Here is a 21,252-nt window from a genome sequence, read left to right as displayed (position 1 = left end):
GAACATTTTGATATTTGGAGATATTTGGGAAAAGTTGGCATCTATTTGGAATTCTCTGAGGTCATGGAAGCTTCTATGAAAATGAAAAGAGTGTCAGGCTAGGGGGTGAGGGGAAGGGAAGAACCAAAGGGCAGTAGCAAGCTTGTGATACCAAACTTTGTCATTGTTAGACTCCGGCTAGAGAATGAGAGGGTATAGGAGTATGAGTGTGTTCATACTTCTATACCCTCATACTCATATAGGAGTATGAGTGCAGTGTGTTCTCCAGGACTCCTGCTAGAAGACTTACTGACTTTAGTATTTTGAGCAAGGTCAGCCCTGCCTCATCGCAACCAAGCAGGGAAGGAAAGGGAAATGATAGAGGTAGGAGGGCACAGAATTTAGAAGATGCAATTCCAGGTGCTAGGCTTTGACTTTTGGCAAGCTTCTTAACCTCTCCTGATCTGAGTCTTCTTGTCTAAATGATGGGACAAGGTTGTGTCTGCCTTTTGTGCTTGTTGGGAGAATTAAATAAAAGAAAGAGTAGTTAGTAAACTATGTGAAGAAGGCAGTGGCAGCCCACTCCAGTGTTCTTGCCTGGAGAATCCCAGGGACGGGGGAGCCTGGTGGGCTGCCGTCTATGGGGTTGCACAGAGTCGGACACGGCTGAAGCGACTTAGCAGCAGCAGTGAACTATGGAGTACTCAGAAACAAATGACAATCCCATCGAAGTGAGACCATCTTTCTCACAATCAGCTCCACCAGGGGGAGTCAGTGAGGCCAGGGCCTCCTCACTTAACAGTGACCCCCATCTGGCCCTGCTGCCACCAGCCCACCATGGTTTCTTACAGAGCTCTAGTCAGACCTGTGAATCTCACTCACTGGTGAGCTACAAATGTGGCAATTCTTGTGACCCTCTAGCTCGGTGTTTCTCAGCCTTAGCTGAACTTCACAATCCCCTGGGAGGTTTTGAAATATTTCCTCATCAAGACCACACTCCAGATCAATTAAACCTGCATCTCTTGGGGAGGGACCTAGCCATTACTATTTATTAAAGCCCTCAAGTGGTTTCAGTGTGCCGCCAGGGTTGAGAAGCATTTTCCTAGCTGAGCAAATGAAAGAAAAGATGCAGCTAAAAAAATTTTTTTTCTCATAAAGCAAAGAGAAAAATGGCTTCCCAACAAGACATTGAGAAGAGGCAACTAGCCAACCCAGTAGATCAGAATAAGGAAAGAAATTAAAAGAAGTTTTGGAGTAGAGTTGGTGTATCACAACTACATACAATGATTATTTGATCAACATAAAGCACAAATCTTGAAACTCCCTTCTTGCTCTCTTTTTTTCCTCTCTCTTCCCCTCTCCACCTGCCACAACCTTGACTTTTATTTTTCCCTGATCTCTTCCTTTCTCCATCCCTTCTCCTTCTGCTCATTTTATTAAATGACTCTGAATTCCTAGTATTAACTGTAGCCGCTTACTCAAATCTAGTAAGTTATTCCCAGAGTCCTGTACTTCTTCCCTGCCCCCACCCTAGCCCACCTCCACCACAGCAGTGTTCTTCAGCCTTTTTGCTGGTCCTGCTTCAGTGCAGACCCCTGTGTCTCCCCTTCTCATGCGTGGGTGAGTGTGAGTGCCTGCATCCTCTCTAGGGTTTCATCTTCCCGCACATTCTAAAAGCCCTATTTTCCACCCACACATGCCTGCATTTTCTCATCTGTTTTCCGGTATTCCCACCTCCCCCTCTGAAGCCCCGTGCCTTTGTGATTTTTTATCTACCTTTTCTCATTCAGATGCAGGCAAGCCTGATGAATCAGAATATCTGGGGAATGGGAGTTCAGGGGAATTTTAATTTTCTGGTTAAGTGGTACTATCTTGAAAACTACTTTTGTTTTAGGTTTTATTATTTGGGGAAAATGATAAAATAGAAACCCAGAACCAGAAGGGTCCTAAGGGAATACCTGAAGGCAAAGAGGGAGAGAGGCTCACTGTAGTTAAGATGAGAACAAGGTGGACTCAAGGCCTATGAGTACCAGCAAACATCTCTCCTGACTTCAAGACCAGGTTTCTCCCAGAACACTCTCTTGACTTGGCCTGCAGAACTTTTGATTAACCAGGACCCATCAAAAGTAAATTACATTTGGGGGTACTTTCCTAGTGGTCCAGTGGTTAAGATTACATGCTTCCAAAGCAGGGGGATGTGAGTTCATCCCTAGTCAGAGAACTAAGGTCCCACATGCCACATGGCACAGCCAATAAATAAATAAGTACACTTTTAAGTGAACTTCCCAGTTTTCCTAATGCCATAGGCCTATGAACTTCACTCATCAGTGTGGCCTGCCTGGCCCCAAATGCCTTTCAGTCTGTGATACCTGAATCTCTAGATCCTCATGCTTCTAGGTTCTGAGACCAGGTCTCTGATTAATAGGTCCACCACTCACTAGACTAAGCTTTTTTTTTTTTTCATAAACTTTTTATTTTGTATTGGAGTATAACCAATTAACAATGTTGTGATAGTTTCAGGTGAAGAGCAAAGGGACTTGGCCATACATATACATGTATCCATTCTCCCCCAAACTCCCCTCCCATCCAGGCTACTATATAACATTGAGCAGCGTTCCATGTAAGCCCCTTGAATTTTAAAGTGAAAGCCTACTTATACCTCGGAGACATTCCAGGTTTGGTTGGAGCAGGGAAAAAGCCCAGGCAGAGGGGCTGAATTTATTCAGACATCAGAACTCCTCCTGGAAGGAATATCAAGTGTCTCATTTTCCCTCTTGTTAATTAAATATCCACTGTTAACTTGACATTTTTTTTTCCTGTTTCCTAAATGAAGTCTTACCAGAGAAAAAGTGGGTCAGTGGAGGGCTCTGACAAGTTTGTCCCAGTTAATTTAAGTTTTGCCATATGTTCTCTGAGAAGCATGAGCTAACTACAGGTCCTTGTGCTGATTAGCAACCAACCTGAGGGGTTTTCATTTAGATTTCCAGTTCTTTCTCAAGAGAGAGCAAGATGAGAAGGCAATAGATCTAGGTGAACCACTCCAAGCAAAGCTGGAATGCAACATGATGGTGTTGATGGCGTTGTTACTCTATACCAGGGAGCAGAGTTTCTCAACTTCCGGCACCCTTGACATTTTAGGGTAAATGGTTCTTTGTTAAAAGGAACTTCCTCTACACTGGAGAGTGTTCAGCAGGATCCATGACCTGTACTCATTAAAGGCTGGTAGCATCCAAACCCCCTGCATGAAAATCACAAATGTTTCCAGACATTATATTAATTGGGTGGCAGATTTGCTCCTGATTGAGAACCACCACCTTCGAGACATGGTCCATGTAGTGACCAAGAAGAGAAGGTGAATAAACCCCCGATAATAATATATAGATACTAGATACGTGCTACCCCTTAGTGACTCTGAGTCCAAAGTCATCTGTTTAGTGGCTAGACGGGATGATTAACTGAACTTTCTGCGCCTGGAAGCCTGTGAGAGCTTTCCTCTGTTGACAGAGTCCTGCATGACCTGATAACCAGAGGCCAGAGCAATCAAAGTCAGGGCGATAATTCCTGGAGGTGAGCATTGCACCCATGTCATCCACCAAGAATATGGTGAGCATGTACCCTAGCCCAGGCCAGTCCTAGGGTCTTTGCTGGCTAGAGGAGTGGAGAAGGCACCCATTCAAGGAAATTAGAAAGAGGCTATCGTTGAAAGTCTGAGCTTTTATAATGAGATTATCTGGTGGCTCAGTGGTAAAGAATCTGCCTGCCAATGCAGGGAACGCAGGTTCAGTCCCCGGGTTGAGAAGATTCCTTGGAGAAGGAAATGGCAACCCACTCTAGTATTCTTACCCAGGAAATCCCATGGACAGAGGAGCCTGGCAGGCTATAGTCCTTAAGGTTGCAAAAGAGTCAGACACAACTTAGTGACTTAAACAACAAAAATCACAACATATAGTTGAAAGGCCACCAGAGTGAATGCCCTGTGCTTCCAATTACTGGCTGGGTGACTTTCCACAAAAGCCCTCCACCTCTCTAAGCCTTAGGTTCCTCATGTAAAAATAAGGTCCTGATAAAGAGTCTTATACCAAGTAACCACTCAATGTGTTTCCTCCATCTTATTTACAACTCCAACTCAGCATTAAGGATAATAGCAATAGTAATAGTTATAGTCAGGCTTTTTAGTATAATTCCAGAAACAGCATTCAATTGAGGAAGGCCAGGAAATGAGGCCCAGTTAGAGGAGAAAGAATTTTGCCTCCTAGAATCCCTGGAAAAAAGTCAGAGTAGTGCATTTATTAATGTATAAATGTTTTGCAACCCTGAGGTGGAACTTTTTAGTTAGGTGCATATTCTCAGAAGAATGCTTTGCTGGCTTTTACCACTAGGTAGCAGGCGTACACCCTCCTATGGCACTGGCCTGAGAAGCCCAGAAGATTCCCCAGTCTGCAAAGCCTCTATCAGCTCATTAACTAATGCCTGAAAATACCATCAGCCACCTCAGCCCTTTACACGTTGTGATTGATTTTATCAGATCCTTTCCTGAGTTAAAGTTTGATCATGGAAGAAGAAAGGAGGAGTATAATTATGCTGGGGGATATAGTTATATAATGTGATTATGTGTATGTGATCATACAGGTGGATATATATATATATATAAATATGACAATGTAGTATGTATATATGGCTATTTTGTGTCATGTTATGTCATTTACATATTAGTATGCATGTGTGTGGGCTTCCCAGGTAGCACTAGTGGTAAAAAAAAAAAAAAAAAAAAAACCCACCCACCTGCCAATGTAGGAGACAAAAGAGACACCAGTTCCATCCCTGGGTGGAGAAGATCCCCTGGAGGAGGGCATGGCAACCCACTCCAATATTTTTTATTTTTGCCTGGAGAATCCCATGGACAGAGGAGCCTGGCGGGCTATAGTCCATAGGTTTGCAAAGAGTCAGACACAACTGAAGCAACTTAGCATGCACATGTATATGTGTATCCCTAAACTTTTCCCAGAATATACTTCAGGCACCTGTGTAATACTCATATTCCAGTTAATTCCTTGCTATTTAGCATTCCATCCACAGCAAGCCCAAATCAACCAACAACCACCATCTACCTAGAGGAAATAATTGATGCTTATTTTGACTCCCCCTGAAACAGTTTAATACCCATTTTCCAAAACAGATGTAAATTCTGGTCTCTTGGTAATGCTGTGTGTGAGAAGGATATCTGATGCCTTTCATTTTCCCAGGGTGTGTGATCCACCAGTGCCCTCTTCTCTAATGCATGGCTACGCCAGACAGGACATAGGCTGAACCTGCTGACAGGTTGGTGACTACAGCCCAGGAACACAAGAAGCCCCTAAACCTTCCAGCGATCTGTGTGGAGTTGCTCTGGAAATCTGGGAGAAGTAACAAGTGCTGTCTGCCCCTCTAATGACCTACACGTACTCATGAGTGTGTTGTTTAATACTAAGTCTCCTTCCTGAAGGCAGAGAGGAAGGTGAGGCACGCTTAGACTTTGAAGAGCTTCAGAGAATATTGAAAAAAAGATTTTAAAGGTTTCCTTTCACCAGAATAACTTTTCTCTGTGATGGAAACCTTGCAGTCTTGAGAACCTGAGCTACCTGGTGGTTTCAACTCTCAGAGCTGGAGTCTGAGTCCCAAGGGCTGTCTTTCTTGGGAGTGAAGGCCAGAGAAAGGGTTTCATTTAACCTACTCCCTCTGGTAGCACCTAAAAAGAAACCTACCAGGGCTAAGTCTGGTCTGAGAGTGTTATTTGTCATTTCAAAAGACTTTTTCTTTTCCATTTATAAATATTCAAGAAACCTGTATACCAGGCAGGGCTGAACTTTAATCAGCTGGGGAGGTAGTGCAAATGGAGGGTTAATCCATCACAATGCCCAGGAAGAGACATGAATCGTAGCTTTAAATTCTTTCCAGACAACACAGGACAATGAGATTAGCACCCTCCATGGGAAGAACAACCACCAAAAACAAGGTGCTACACCTTTAAAAATGAGATTCTCTTTTAAATACTCAGTAGTTTCCTTAGAGGGGGTCACAGGAAGTTTGTTGAAGCTTAAAGATCAATTAATTTAAGAAAGAAAAGATTTCAAGTGTCATAAAACCTTAGTTAAAACTATCGGATTTCCCACATTCTTGCCTCCCCCCTCCCACTTCCAAAGCAAGAAGTGCAGGAGCACGAAACGGAATGAGCTGAATTCCTCTGTTTGTGTAGAAAACACATTTGCTTGCCTACAAAGACACAGTGCAGACACACAGGCACACACGCGCGCACACACACAAAGTAAGAACATAGCTTTGCATGACCATCGTCAGTTTTGCAGGTCTCAGAGTACAGAGTCCTCTCTACAATAGTATTTCATTAGATTTACATGGACTTCAGGTCTTCTGTACACGTGGTGTTTAGTCATATGGGGAGGAGTGGGGGTGTCAGCAGCATATAACAAAGCATGATTATTCTCTAATTTTTTCTCATGGCCACATTTTAAAAAGAAGAATGAAGGAGACAAAAAAGTCTTCGGGATAGGAGATTCTCCAGTCTCCAGTCTACACATTTCTAGGGGTTAGGGTGGATCTCTGCCTCTGCTGTTTTCCAGAAAGGCTCTGCTTCTGGAAGCTTTCCCTACAAGCACACCAACAGGGCCCTTAATGCACCAAGCCAGAGCAGCTTTTGGCACTGGATCCCAGTAGGCTTCTTAAGAGGAGATTAAATCAATGGAATCTAAGGATTGAATCCTACAGTTGCACAATTGGGGGATTTTTTGTTGTTGTTGTTCCCAGAAAAATCAGTTGTCTTCTAGAGGTCTCTTCAGTGGAATTTCATTATAGATGTCCCTGCAACCCCTGCCCCCCAAGATGGTATTTACAATGGCATCTCCAAATGATCATAAAGACTGAATCCAAAACCCCCTCCTTGAAGTTATCAAGGCACCTCTCTTCTAGAACATTAGTAGTCTAAATGGGTACTGTATGCATGGTATATATCATAAAGTCATGTTTTAATTACAAACAAAATAAGATGAGGTCTCGTGATCAGAAAGAATGAGCTTATGGTATACGTTGCATGTGTGTGTGTATGTATATATATGTAAGGAGCTATCTAACAAAGCTTAACATCTTAGAGACATTTCCAAAATATTTCTCTTGAAAGAGCTTCTTAGTCTCTTAGAAGCAGTATTCTTAGGCACAGTAATTTCTCCATAGGTAGAAGAGAAATCTACCTTCAATCCTCAGCTTAAGTAAACCTCCTGGTGATGCCATTCTGCATTTCAAACAGCTGACTTTGCCTCTTTAGATGGGTGACTGGAGGCATTTGCATTTTTGGAGAAGGTGGTGGTGTATATTTTCTCTCCCCCATCCCTCTTCCTGCTATTCCGACTTCTCTCTCTCTCAAAAGAAAAGCGAAAATACAAAGATGCCTGTCTGCTGGATCATTCAGAGAGGTTAAACACCTGAGTTTGAGGAAGACTTTTAGACTCCAGACAATATTAGTTCACCAGCTTTCACTCATGACAGTTTATTTCAATCATACATTTACTTAAATTGTTAGCTAGTGAAAGACCCCTCCCATCCACCACACCTCCTCCCCTTTTCCTGCCCTGCACCCACCACCTGGTACCACTCTTAAGTTTAGTTCAATAAACAACCTACATCTCTATGGACCTAGAAACCTATGAAGGTTGGCAAGGGGCAGTCATTGACCCCAACACAGAAAAAGAACTGAAACCTCACAGTGAAAGCAACCATTTCACAACAGGGTTATCTGAACAGAGGCAGCTTTTCTATACTGGGTTAACAAATTATTCCCATCTCAGTAATATTGGAAGATAGGCTCAAAAGCTCATCTTTCCCATTCTACCCTACCCCCATCACTTCTACATGAGCCTGCCTGTAAAGTCTCCTGCTTCAGGCAGCACCCAGGTAGGCATTCAGCCTGAGGTAGGCTCTTCCCACTGTTCCCCTCAGCAGCTAGAAGTGTGTTTTCCCCATGAGAGCCTCAGCCTGCTGCAGTCTTAGCAATATGCTCCAGGAAGCACAGCCTTCATCACCAAGCGTTTGGATTTTGCTTTATTTCCCTGAGTCAAACCACAAGAGAGCAGGAGCTGAGGGTCTTTCACTCGGAAAAGTATGGAAAAGGGGCACAAATGCTACTAAGTCTGGTGAATCAAAGGCATAGAAGAACAGAGGCATTTGGGGGTGAGGTTTTGAATTGATTTGAAAGATGCTTTGTATTAAGTGCGAAAACGTTTCTTGTTCATAGGAAAAACTGTCTGGCACTGCCTTTTAAAAAGCATTTGCCATGATCCCTGCCTTCAAGGCTGATCAAGGATGCTCAGTCCTCAGTTCGCCTTTCACTTGCTTCAAAGTGGCTAAATTATACTTTGCTCCCCCAAACATAATATAGAGGGTCTGACTTTTTCAGTCCTTAATCATGTGGGGTACAACCACCTGATAAGCTGTTTGTCCTTCTTAATGTCTCAATATGAGCCTGGCTACTTTGCTCTTGAATTTCTGGATTTTCCCTCTGGCCACTAGATCACCCCTACAAACACACCCATGCACACACCCACCCACACACACATACAGAGGTAGGAAATTGTAACTGTTACTTCTCTTTTAACACAGGTAACAATTCATTTAGGTTACACCAGTCTGTAAAAACTGTAAATGCTATTTTATTTTAAACATTTTAAGTTTACAAAAAAAAAAATCAATGATTGGTACCTTTTTACACTCTCAGATTCCTGAATATGGACAGATCTTCAAAGGGAGGAAGGAGTTTTCATATGAAATTTAAGATAGACTGTCCTGAAGGTTGTGGGGTGGGGTTTTGTTGTGTTTGATCTCTCTCTTTTTTTTTTAAAGACACAATAAAGCTAAAATGTCAAGTCTCTGGGAGTGATCCCCTTACAGTTTCAGTCAAGGAGCGTATCAGAGCACAGACCCCAGCCTGGCACTCGCCGGCCCGCCCCGGTTGTCCAGGCGTATTTGGTAGCGCACGGGTTGAGAGTCTCTAGGGCAATCACACCTCGCATTCTCTCGCGGGCTGCTGGTGGCAGGTACACGAGCCATACTCGTTGATGATGACCAGGGCTCCCTCAATGTGGTTCGGTTTGTAATCAACGTAGTATTCCTGGGCAGACATGGCAGCCATCTGATGCATGGTCTGTTTCTGCTTTTGCTTCCTGCGCTGCGTGACAAAGCACTGTCTGAGCTGCCTGAGGCTGGCTGGGAAACACTTCCAGGAGACATAGAGCACCAAGACCACAATAAGGAAGGAGAAAATGAGGGCCATGGTGCCGGTGACCACCTTGTGGATCTGCACGGCATTCTCTGCGTGTTCGCCGGGGAGAGCCACGGTAACAGGCTCGGGCGTGCTGTCGGGCTGCCCCTCCCTGTCGTCAGCGAGTGTGGTGGCCGGGCCGGCGGGGGACCCCAGGTCGCTGCGGTTGGTGACGGCCGAGAGCAGGTGGCCGCTGGTGGGCTCAGCTCCCTCCTCGCACAGGTGGAACGCGTACACGGCGTCCAGGACGTCCTCGCCCTGCGCGTACTCGGGGCTGGCGCACTGCAAGTTGCCATCGTAGCGCCCCTGGAAGTTGCTGAGCCAGGAGGCCAGGGCGCACACGTTGCGCCCACAGTCCCAGAGGTTCCCGGCCAGGGTGATGCTGGTCAGTGACTTCCAGGAGTTGAGGATCCGGGGCTCGACGTAGGTGAGGCGGTTGGAGTCCAGCTGCAGGGACTGGAGGTGCGGCACGGTCTCGAACACGTGGGGCTCCATGTACTCGATCTCGTTGCCCGACAGGTCCATTTTCTCCAGGTTCCACACCCAGTCCAGAGAGCTGACCACAATGGCCACCTTGTTCCTCCTCAGGCAGAGAGAGTGCAGGGAGATGAGGCGCGGGAAGTGGGCGAAATTCACCTTGACCAAATCGTTGTGCTCCAGGTGCAGCTCGGTGAGCTTGAACAAGCCGGCGAAAGAGTTGCGCGCCAGACTCTTGAGCTGATTGTATCCGATGTCGAGAAACTTGAGGCTGCGGCAGTCCTGGAAGATGCGCACGGGCACGAACTGGATGGCGTTGGCCCGCATGTGCAGCGTGGTGAGCTTCCGCAGCCCGTGGAAGAGGTCGGGCGCCAGCGCCTGCAGCTTGTTGTACGAGAGGTCCACGCTGCGCAGGTTGGGCATGGGCCGGAAGGTGGTGTTGGCCAGCTGGGTGATCTGGTTGGAACTCAGGGTGAGTTCCTTAACTCGGCGCAGTTTCTGAAAGGCGTCCCCCTGCACCGAGCAGATGTGATTGTGATCCAGATAGAGCCACGTGAGCTGCATTAACCCCGTGAACTGGCCGGCGCGCAGCTCCGAGAGGCTGTTGTAGCGCAGGGACAAGCCCAGCAGGCCGGACAGGTTGTGGGGCGCCTCGGTGAGGTTGAGCGCCTCGCAGTACAGCAGCCGCCCCTCGCACCGGCACAGCTGCGGGCACCCGCTGGGGGCGGCGGGCAGCATCTGAAAGCAGGCCCCCAGCAAACACAAGACCACCCCCGAGGGCCTCCTCAGCAGCCAGTGTAGACAGAGACCTAGCAGCAGGAAATCCATTAGCGAGAATCTTTCCAGAGAGGCTGGAGAATGTCCATTGGAAGCGCTCGGTCAGAAATCTACATCATATTTTATTCCGAGGGAGGGGAGCGGGGGAGGGGGGAGAAAAGGGCAACAATCAAATAAATATATTGAAATAAAGCAGGACTCCCCCCCCCCACTCCCCAAAGCCACACGTTCACCTCTAAGCATGCAGAAAGCTGGGCAGCATAGAAAGTTCACAGCCACGGAAAAAGATCAAAGAGATGGTGATTTGGTCCATGTTAGATGCTGCAGCAAAGAAAAGGGAGGAAAAAAAAAAAAATCTTCGGGAAAGAATTTAATTAAAAAGTGTCTTACCCACCCTTTTCCAGAGAGTGACAACCTCCATTCAGCTGCTCCCTTTGTGTGCAGGCTAATTATATGCAGGGCGAGAGAAGACCCCTCTGTGTTTCCGAGGCAGCCCCGGTCCGCGGCCGGCGGATCTGGCAGGCGCACAATGTCTCACTTTGCTGCTCGGCTCCGGGCTGCAAGGGCGGCCGGCGAGGCGGGGAGGCGACTTCTAGGACCTGCAAGTTTCCCAACTACGTGCGGGGAGCCGGGGTTTCGCCTTCCTGCCGCTGTCCTTTCCCTCTGCAGTTCGGACTGTGACGTTGTGGGGAAAAAAAAAAAAAAAAAACAAAAAAACTCCAAACTCGGGGCTCGCGACTCCCCAGGATTTGACAGTCTGGTTAATGTCCGTCATTGGAAAGGACCCCTGACCGGCGCCACCTTTTCTTCCGCGGAGACCGCCTGCCATTCGAGCCCGGGGCGGCTGCGGAGAGCGGGCTCGCTCATCCTTTGCGGGCGGCGGGGAGGTGCGGGCGGCGGCGCGGGGAGCAGGGAGCGGCGCCCCGGCTCCTTCCCTCCGCCAGGCAATGTGCGGCGCGAGATTGCACCGGCACCTACTGCTCACTGAGTGTCGTAAGCTGCTCACGATTGTGCGTCTTCCCGGAGCACCTCAGACATGGGCAGATTGAAAAGGGGTGGGCAGAAAACCAACATTTTACCGAACCACTAAAGTAATATATGTTCTTTGATGAAAAGGAAAACACTTTCAGCTTTTTAGTCCATATTTCAAAAAAAAAAAAAAAAGAAGGCGGATGAAGGTATGGGAAAGCATCATCAACCACTGAGATATTTCCAAGTGGGAGACTGAAATACTCTGTTCTGCTCCCCCTCTCCTTTCCCTTTGAGGAATGTTCCCCCCCTCCCGCTTTAAAGCTGTCTACGTGTAAGAGGTACGTAGGAATTCGTAGAGAAATCAACATTTGGTCCCTTGCTTTAGAAAAGCAACTTGAGAGAAGCTAGAGGAAGGCAATGATTGTGGGGACTTGGCTGAGATTTTTTTTTTTTTTTTTCCTTGCGAGGACTGGAGTTCTGCAGTCAGCCAGCCCTTTTGGGTTGTGGATGGGGTGGGGGGGTGAGGGGAATGCTTTTCAAACTCGGCCGATTTGGGAAGCCATCCCAATACAAAGGTAGGAGACCCAGAGTGGCTGAAACGTATGTATATCTGTGTACAGAGAGTCTTTCTTGCCCAAGATCCCCCCGGGGCTTCACTAGTCTCCATAGATGTCAGTGAGGTCCCGGGTGGATTAAAGAAAGATTTTACTGCTTGACACGGGAGGGCTGACCCTGACGTGCTGCTCACGGTGATTACAGAACCCTGCAGTACACTCCACTCCAGGGGAATATGCCAGAGAATGAGCGGAGAAGGGGTCGTTTAAACCCACTTCCATACACACCTCTACTTAAGCTTTGACACTGTTACTAAATTGTGCCTTCTGAGTGTGAAGAGATGTCCTTGCCTGATTATTTCCATTAACAATCATTTATGGATGGGCTCCTTCAGCTTGTAATGAGCTCTGTCTTATCTCAGCTTGTTTGGAGAGGGTCTGCATTGCTATGGTCAGGAACCTGTTGGTGATCTTTTTTTTTTTTTTTTTAAAGAATGACAGAGAAGCCCTGCCAGAAGTGAGTGGATAAGCTTACCGTCTTGACTTAAGATGCCCAGAATGGTGATAGGGAGAATCAAATGTGAACTCCCATCGCCTCACTTTGCATTTCTATCATGTCTGACTGTTAGGTACTGAAAATAAGTGGGCATCATCTGTAGTTGTACTCACATTTGATAAGAATGAACTGGACTTGCTTTGGACAAGTAACTTGGCTGGGCCTTAACACCCAAGCTGAAGACACCAACCAGTGGAATCAAAGTCACCAAAGACTGGTGATACTTTTCAGGAAAAGTCATACGAACAAGGGCATGAATCATTCCATTTTTTTATTCCTCTGAGCTCTGCCCTGGTCATTCATCTCTGAGATGCATCATTTAATTGGAAGGAAAACAAATCTGAATGTCCTAGACATCACATGCTGTCTTAGGAGCTAAAAGAGACATTTGGAAATCAACCCCCTTAATTTTGTACATAACAAAACCCAAGCAAAGATTCACTGGGTGATTATTCAAGGTCTCACAGCTTCTTACTGGCACAGGTAGTTTTTCTTTTCTCCTCTCCCACATCAAAGTGGTGGTCTTCCCATCCCATTCTTGATGGTTGCCTCTCTGTCACTCTTGCCTCTTTCTCAACTCTGCTGAGCACCTGCGGGTTTTGTCCTGGCACCTTCAAGGTGCTGCAGAACACTTTAACAGACAAACAATTTCACCATCAAGTGTTTTCACCTCTTGCCAAAACAATTATTCCTGACAGCAAGCCGGCTGATTGAGCCATAAACTATAAAGGGTTGGGAGGCTGGGGCGGGCAGGGGTAAACATTGGCCAACCATTCAGCAAGTATTGTTGAGTACAAGCCACCCAATCCCCATGGCTGCTAGGAAGAAAATTCTCCTAATGTAGGCAGCTTGGCAAAGTGATGATAGAGCCTGCCAAATGGGCAAGAAGAGGTCCCACTTTGGATGTCACTTGATTTGTAGAGCTGGTACAGAGAGGCAGAAAAGAGTTGAGTGTTGGCAAGAAGGAAGGAGAATAAAATTAAATTCACTGCATTTATATGTGAGTTTTCTTTTAAGTACGCTACTTAAAACGTAGAAGATGTGTCTCGGCTGTAATTAAAATATATGTATGTACATATATATTGCTTTTCACATTATTATCCCCCAAATCATTTCATCTGGATGGTATCTTTAAACCTTTCCCACTTCTAATGTGGCAAGTTTGCATCTTTTCTACGGTTTTAAACCCCTTGGCAGAACCGTATACATTAACAGATTGAAATGAGCTTTATTGAAATTTAGCTATTCTAAGTCATCTGAGTTGCAGAATCCCAATTTATTATGTATTTAAAGCATACCAGCCCTGATTAAATCAATGCAAATTAGGTTAAATAAGAACAACATGAATCAAGTGTTTCAGCAAAGTTGAGTTGAGAAACGACAACTTTTGAGTCACCACAGCAAGTTGATGTGGCTGGTTTTCACCAGTTTTAATTTCATGCATCTTAGGGCCCAACACAATTAAAAAGTAAGAAAATGAAAGAGTTCACCTAAATTCTCTTGTTCCTCTTGTTTGAGCTCTCATATCTCTGTACCTCTCTTGTGAGAACATCTAACATGCTAGGTTATAATGTGACAGTTGTGTGTATACATGATCAATCTCTTTTTCTGAGCTAAGCACAGCTTTCTGTTGGTAGATGTCTTCTTGAGCCTTGGATGTTGATGAGAGATACTTTTCACCCTTTAAAACACCCTTGATAACTTCCATGTTTGTACGGGGACAAAGATTAAGCATCCTTCCTGAATGGCCGTAGTAGTTGATCATCAAGAAAACCACCTCAAGCCATCAGGCCAACGTGTGATTGGGGAGTGGGGTAAGAAAGGACAAGAATCTTGAAATTGAGGCTTCTGAAAATGGGAAGAAACTCTGAGGTAGGTGAAGTGTGAGTCTGATTGCCAAAACACAATCTGGAACTAAGAGGAGGTGGAAGAGCAAGTTTGATGCAGCTGGGGAGGCCAGAAGTATAGCTTGGAGGAAGGAGATGTAATTAATTCCTCTTCTCCTAAGCCTTATACATTAAACTTTGCATAATAAACTCTCCTGCTTTTTCTCGGTACTTGATGTTGTGATGGGGTGGAGGAGGGTAGTCACACACAGTTTAATGTGTGTGTGTATATATATGAGTTCAGTTCAGTCGCTCAGTTGTGTCCGACTCTTTGCGACCCCATGGACTGCAGCACACCGGGCTTCCCTATCTATCACCAACTCCTGGAGCCTACTCAAACTTATGTCCATCACATCAGTGATGCCATCCAACCATTTCAAAACACCCCCTTCTCCCGCCTTCAATCTTCTCCAGCATCAGAGTCTTTTCCAGTGAGTCGGTTGTTTGCATCAGGTGGCCAAAGTATTGGAGTTTCAGCTTCAGCATCAGTCCCTCCAATGAATATTCAGGAGTGAATATGTTATATCTATGAATATGTTGTACCTCTTCCATTTCATCTCAACTGAAGGCCACCTCCAATTTTTTTGAGTCAAAATAATTTGTGAACCAAGAGGTACAAGTAATAAAAGTCTGATATAAGCATGTCTTCTGAAGACTGGCTTTCCATTAGGAGTCCTTGGCAGTGCTCAGGACAAGAGAAATTCAAGTCGTGATTTTAATGTTCTCTCAGTGCTTGCACCAGCCTGGACCTTGATCTTTATGTGATTATCTTTAATTTTCCGTAGCAGTGAGCCATGGCTTTTCTTTAAAAGGAAACATTTAGAGGTAGGGAAAGAGGGTGGGAGTCACAATTTCAAAAGGAGAAAATTAACTCTTTTGTTCCTATAGGCAGGCCACATACAACTGGCCTTTTACAACATGCTTTGGAGCCAAAGGGTAAGGACTTAAGGCTTCTCTCAGGAGATCTACTTAAAGGAGCTTTTTTTTTTTTTTCTTTAAAAGAAGGTCATTTTTCTTATCAAACTTTATCCTCCTCTTAGAACAAGGTAGTAATATGGCTAGCACTAAGGCAGTACTTACTATGCTCAATGCAAGATGTTAAATCGTGGGAGTAAACCAAGGAAATGCAATGACTCAGTGCTTTCCTCCTGGAACTTTAGGTAAGAGGGAGAAGCAGACACTGAGGGACTTTGCTGATAATATTTATTTATTGCCCAGTGCTTGACAGCAGATGTCCCTAGAACACATAAATGAGAAGAGCTGACAGGTAAGATGGGGCCAATGCTAAAAAGCTTCACTGAAAAAGTAAAGTTTATGGAGTACAGGCTCAAGACGTAGGCTCGCGGACCTGAGGGGCGGCATCGTGAAAGCATACCTAGGACAGGGAAATGAAAGCCTTACGTCGTGATGAGTGGATTAATTCCCTAGTTCTCAGAGGGAAGAAGAGGGACAGAGACAGAGGAAGTGTTGGGAGAGGAAGGAAGTTGGTAAAGGGCTTCCAAACCTTCCCTGTATTAAGACCACATATTGGTCCCCAGACCTAGTTCTTTAGCTAGGTGTGGTTTTACAAATACTGGTGATAAATTAAGTCTGATTTAAATGACGTATCTTAGGTGGGAAATGTCTGTGACTTCAGGTATGTGGTCAACCTTGAGAAATGACAGCATAACTTGTATAATAACTTTTGAAGGTGACCATCGCTAATTTGATGATTACCAGTTGCCATTAAATGAATTATATATTTTTAAAAAGGGTTTCCAAAGCTATGCTGAAAATTTTAGTTTGCTGTATCCTTCTAGTTTTGAAGAAAATGGCAACCCACTCCAGTACTCTTGCCTGGAAAATTCCATGGATGGAGGAGCCTGGTAGGCTACAGTCTATAGGGTTGCAAAGAGTTGGACACGACTGAGTGACTTCACTTTCACTTTCTAGTCTCTAAGACTGAACACCTTCGAGTTATCTTTGGCTCTTGTAACAAATATGTGGATTAGTTCCTGAGGCCTGTTCTGCTATCCCAGGCCCCACTCTGCAAGCTCCCCTGATCGTGCCATATTACACCTAACTGCTGTATATACTCTCTCCATCTTTGCTTACCTTCATCCTTGCCATCCTTCAAGGCTGATGTTAAATTTCCTCTATGTCTTCTTTATTGATTCCCATGTAAAGTGATCTCTCATTCTTCTGAACTCTGTTAACAGCTTACCTTTATCAATTCTGCTGCTGATGCTGTTCACTTTATGTGAATGTGGCAGTCATTTCTAATTATAGTAGTTTAGAACTGAATGCGACATTAAACATCTTGGAGCTTAGGAATAATAAGACTTCTGCTTTCCCATTCTCTCTGAGTATGATCCTACACAGGTCACTCCATTATCAGTCAAATAGGACCAAGGATGGCCATCTTAAAGGATTCTTGGGGAAAATTCAATGAGATCATGTATATTAGAGTTTTGCAACTCAAAAATGTAAGCCTAGAACTAGCAGCCTTACAGCATGTTAGAAAGGCAGAAGCTTAGGTTTCTTTCTAGATATATTGAATCAAATCTGCATTTTACCATTAACTCCAGGTTAAAATTAAATTTTGAAAAGCATTCTATTAGAGCATTCTATTAGAAGTATTCACATTCTAACCTGAAAAAGTAACCCAGATATCATTAATGTCTAGTTTTATAACTGAGGAATTGAAGGGTCAGAAATGTTAAGCGATTGCCCAAGATTGGTTGTAGAATTCAGATAAAAACCTTGCATTTTCTGAATCTTGTTCTCTGTTCTATTCAATTCCAAACACAGAATTCAAAATCTGTGTATACCTCAGTACTTAGCACTTAGTAGGGCTCTTACTAAAGGTTGGTTGCTTCCCAGATGGAACCATGGTAAAGAATTTGCCTGCCAATGCAAGAGATGCAGGTTTGATCCCTGGGTTGGGAAGATCCTTTGGAGTAGGAAATGGCAACCTACTCTAGTCTTCTTGCTTGCAAAATTCCATAGACAGAGGAGACTAGTGGGCTATAGTCCATGGGGTTGCAAAGAGTCAGATAAGACTGAGCACACACACACACACACACACACACACACACACGTGTGGCAGTAAGTATCAGTTCAGTTAAGTTCAGTCGCTCAGTCGTGTCTGACTCTTTGTGACCCCATGAATCGCAGCATGCCAGGCCTCCCTGTCCATCACCAACTCCGGGAGTTCACTCAAACTCATGTCCATCGAGTCGGTGATGCCATCCAGCCATCTCATCCTCTGTTGTCCCCTTCTCCTCCTTCCCTCAATCCCTCCCAGCATCACGGTCTTTGCCAATAAGTCAACTCTTCGTATGAGGTGGCCAGAGTATTGAAGTTTCAGCTTCAACATCAGTCCTTCCAATGAACATCCAGGACTGATTTCCTTTAGAATGGACTGGTTGGATTTCATTACAGTCCAAGGGACTCTCAAGGGTCTTCTCCAACACCAAGTTCAAAAGCATCAATTCTTCGGCGCTCAGCTTTCTTCACAGTCCAACTCTCACGTCCATACATGACCACTGGAAAAACCATAGCCTTGACTAGATGGACCTTTGTTGGCAAAGTTATATCTCTGCCTTTCAATATACTATCTAGGTTGGTCATAACTTTCCTTCCAAGAAATGAGCGTCTTTTAATTTCATGGCTGCAGTCACCGTCTGCAGTGATTTTGGGGCCCAAAAAAATAAAGTCAGATGCTGTTTCCCCATCTATTTGTCATGAAGTGATGGGACCAGATGCCATGATCTTCGTTTTCTGAATGTTGAGCTTTAAGCCAACTTTTTCACTCTCCTTTTCACTTTCATCAAGAGGCTTTTTAGTTCCTCTTCACTTTCTGCCATAAGGGTGGTGTCATCTGCATATCTGAGGTTATTGATATTTCTCCGGGCAGTCTTGATTCCAGCTTGTGCTTCTTCTAGCCCAGCGTTTCTCATGATGTACTCTGCATAGAAGTTAAATAAGCACAGTGACAGTATACAGCCTTGATGTACTCCTTTTCCCATTTGGAACCAGTCTGTTGTTCCATCTCCAGTTCTAACTGTTGCTTCCTGACCTGCACATAGGTTTCTCCAGAGGCAGGTCAGGTGGTCCGATATTCCCATCTCTTTCAGAATTTTCCACAGTTTATTGTGATCCACACAGTCAAAGGCTTTGGCATAGTCAATAAAGCAGAAATAGATGTTTTTCTGGAACTTTCTTGTTTTTTCCATGATCCAGCAGATGTTGGAAATTTGATCTCTGGTTCCTCTGCCTTTTCTAAAACCAGCTTGAACACGTGGAAGTTCACAGTTCACGTACTGCTGAAGCCTGGATTGGAGAATTTTGAGCATTACTTTACTAGCATGTGAGATGAGTGCAATTGTGCGGTAATTTGAGCATTCTTTGGAATTGCCTTTCTTTGGGATTGGAATGAAACCTGACCTTTTCTAGTCCTGTGGCCACTGCTGAGTTTTGCAAATTTGCTGGCATGTTGAGTGCAGCACTTTCACAGCATCATCTTTCAGGATTTGAAATAGCTCAACTGGAATTCCATCACCTCCACTAGCTTTGTCTGTAGTGATGTTTTCTAAGGCCCATTTGACTTCACACTCCAAGATGTCTGGCTCTAAGTGACTGATCACACCATCGTGATTATCTTGGTCATGAAGCTCTTTCTTGTACAGTTCTTCTGTGTATTCTTGCCACCTCTTCTTAATATCTTCTGCTTCTCTTAGGTCCATGCCATTTCTGTCCTTTATCGAGCCCATCTTTGCATGAAATGTTCCCTTGGTATCTCTAATTTTCTTGAAGAGATCGCTAGTCTTTTTCCATTCTGTTGTTTTTCTCTATTTCTTTGCATTGATTGCTGAGGAAGGCTTTGTTATCTCTCCTTGCTATTCTTTGGAACTCTGCATTCAGATGCTTATATCTTTCCTTTCTCCTTTGCTTTTCACTTCTCTTCTTTTCACAGCAATTTGTAGAGCCCTTGTATGTGTTTTATGCATCCCTGGCCTATATTACACCTCTTTTCTTATCACTGTCAGTCTGTATGTATTTCTGTTAGATGTTTAAGTTTGACTTTTTTATTATAAAAAAATGAAGAAAAGGAAAAAAGACTAGAAAAAAATAAAATTTAAAATGAAGATTATCACCTAAAATTTAACCACCTGGAGATAAACTGTTAATTGTTGAGGGCATATTCTTCTAGAATTTGTCTATTTTATATGTATTTATATTTTCTAAAAATACAATAACATTATGCCAATACATACTACTTTGTAACTGATTTTTTCATTGTTGACATTTTCCCATAGCCAGAGTACCAATTGATAGGATCATCTTCAATAACTGCAAACCATTCTAATAAATTTATCCATCTCTTCTTTCTTACCAGTTAGGCAGCATCTGGTTTTTAGCCATTATAAATTTACTGGGATAACATCCTTATGTATACACTACAATAGACTGATGATTTCAATTCAGATCAGTTCAGTCGCTCAGTCATGTCTGACTCTTTCAACCCCGTGAATTGCAGCACGCCAGGCCTCCCTGTCCATCACCAACTCCCCGAGTTCACTCAGACTCACATCCATCGAGTCAGTGATGCCATCCAGCCATCTTATCCTCTGTCGTCCCCTTCTCCCCTTGCCTCCAATCCCTCCCAGCATCAGGGTCTTTTCCAATGAGACAACTGAAGCGACTTAGCAGCAGCAGCAGCAGCAGCAACTCTTCGCATGAGGTGGCCAAAGTATTGGAGTTTCAGTTTCAGCAGAGGAGGCCTTACAAATAGCTGTGAAAAGAAGAGAAGCAAAATGCAAAGGAGAAAAGGAAAGATAAAAGCATCTGAATGCAGAGTTCCAAAGAAAGCCTTCCTCAGCAATCAATGCAAAGAAATAAAGGAAAACCACAGAATGGGGAAGACTAGAGATCTCTTCAAGAAAATTAGAGATACCAAGAGAACATTTCATGCAAAAATGGGCTCAATAAAGGATAGAAATGGTATGGACCTAACAGAAGCAGAAAATATTAAGAAAAGGTGGCAAAAATACACAGAAGAACTGTACAAAAAAGAGCTTCACGACCCAGATAATCGCAATGGTGTGATCACTCACCTAGAGAGAGAGACATCCTGGAATGTGAAGTCAAGTGGGCCTTAGAAAGCATCACTACAAACAGAGCTAGTGGAGGTGATGGAATTCCAGTTGAGCTATTTCAAATCCTGAAAGATGATGCTGTGAAAGTGCTGCACCCAATATGCCAGCATATTTGGAAAACTCAGCAGTGGCCACGGGACTGGAAAAGGTCAGTTTTCATTCCAATCCTAAAGAAAAGCAATGCCAAAGCATCCTCAAACTACAGTACAATTGCACTCATCTCACACGCTAGTAAAGACTGATGGTTTATATCCCCTGAAATTCATGTATTGAAACCTAATCCCCAGTGTCGTGTTATATGGAGGTGGGGCCTGCAAGGGGTTATTAAATCACAAGAGTAAAGCCCTCAGGACTGGGTTCAGAGGATGTGGACTTTAAAAAAAAGCTTTCAATTCCTAAGGCCAGATTGTCCTCTTGAAAGGACATATTTCAATCTCAATATCTCTTAATATCTCTTTTGCTGCTTTATTGTTTTCCTCTATATACTCCACACACACACACACACACACACACACACACACACACACACACACACACACACTCCACCACAAATAGAAGCCTTTTCATTTCCCTTTCCTTTATCTGGCTGGGGTGCCCACTAAGATCCTTG

At 44.4% G+C, this 21,252-nt stretch overlaps 2 protein-coding genes across 4 annotated transcripts in view; one reads left to right on the top strand and one right to left on the bottom strand.

The window, feature by feature from the left end:
- CTNNA2 (catenin alpha 2) overlaps positions 1-21,252 on the top strand; it is a 1,396,988-nt gene that overhangs the window by 957,805 nt on the left and 417,931 nt on the right. The gene's annotated exons all lie outside the window — the stretch shown is intronic.
- On the bottom strand, positions 8,657-11,519 carry LRRTM1 (leucine rich repeat transmembrane neuronal 1). Its single transcript, XM_013967728.2, has 2 exons — positions 10,929-11,519; positions 8,657-10,644 (listed from the first exon to the last, which is right to left on the bottom strand). Exon 2 carries the CDS (start codon positions 10,583-10,585, stop codon positions 9,020-9,022), a length of 1,566 nt encoding a protein of 521 aa, XP_013823182.2. The 5' UTR covers positions 10,586-10,644; positions 10,929-11,519; the 3' UTR covers positions 8,657-9,019.

Source organism: Capra hircus, chromosome 11 (genome assembly GCF_001704415.2).
Source record: "Capra hircus breed San Clemente chromosome 11, ASM170441v1, whole genome shotgun sequence".
NCBI lineage: Eukaryota > Metazoa > Chordata > Mammalia > Artiodactyla > Bovidae > Capra > Capra hircus.
This window is presented reverse-complemented; position numbering and strand designations above follow the sequence as displayed.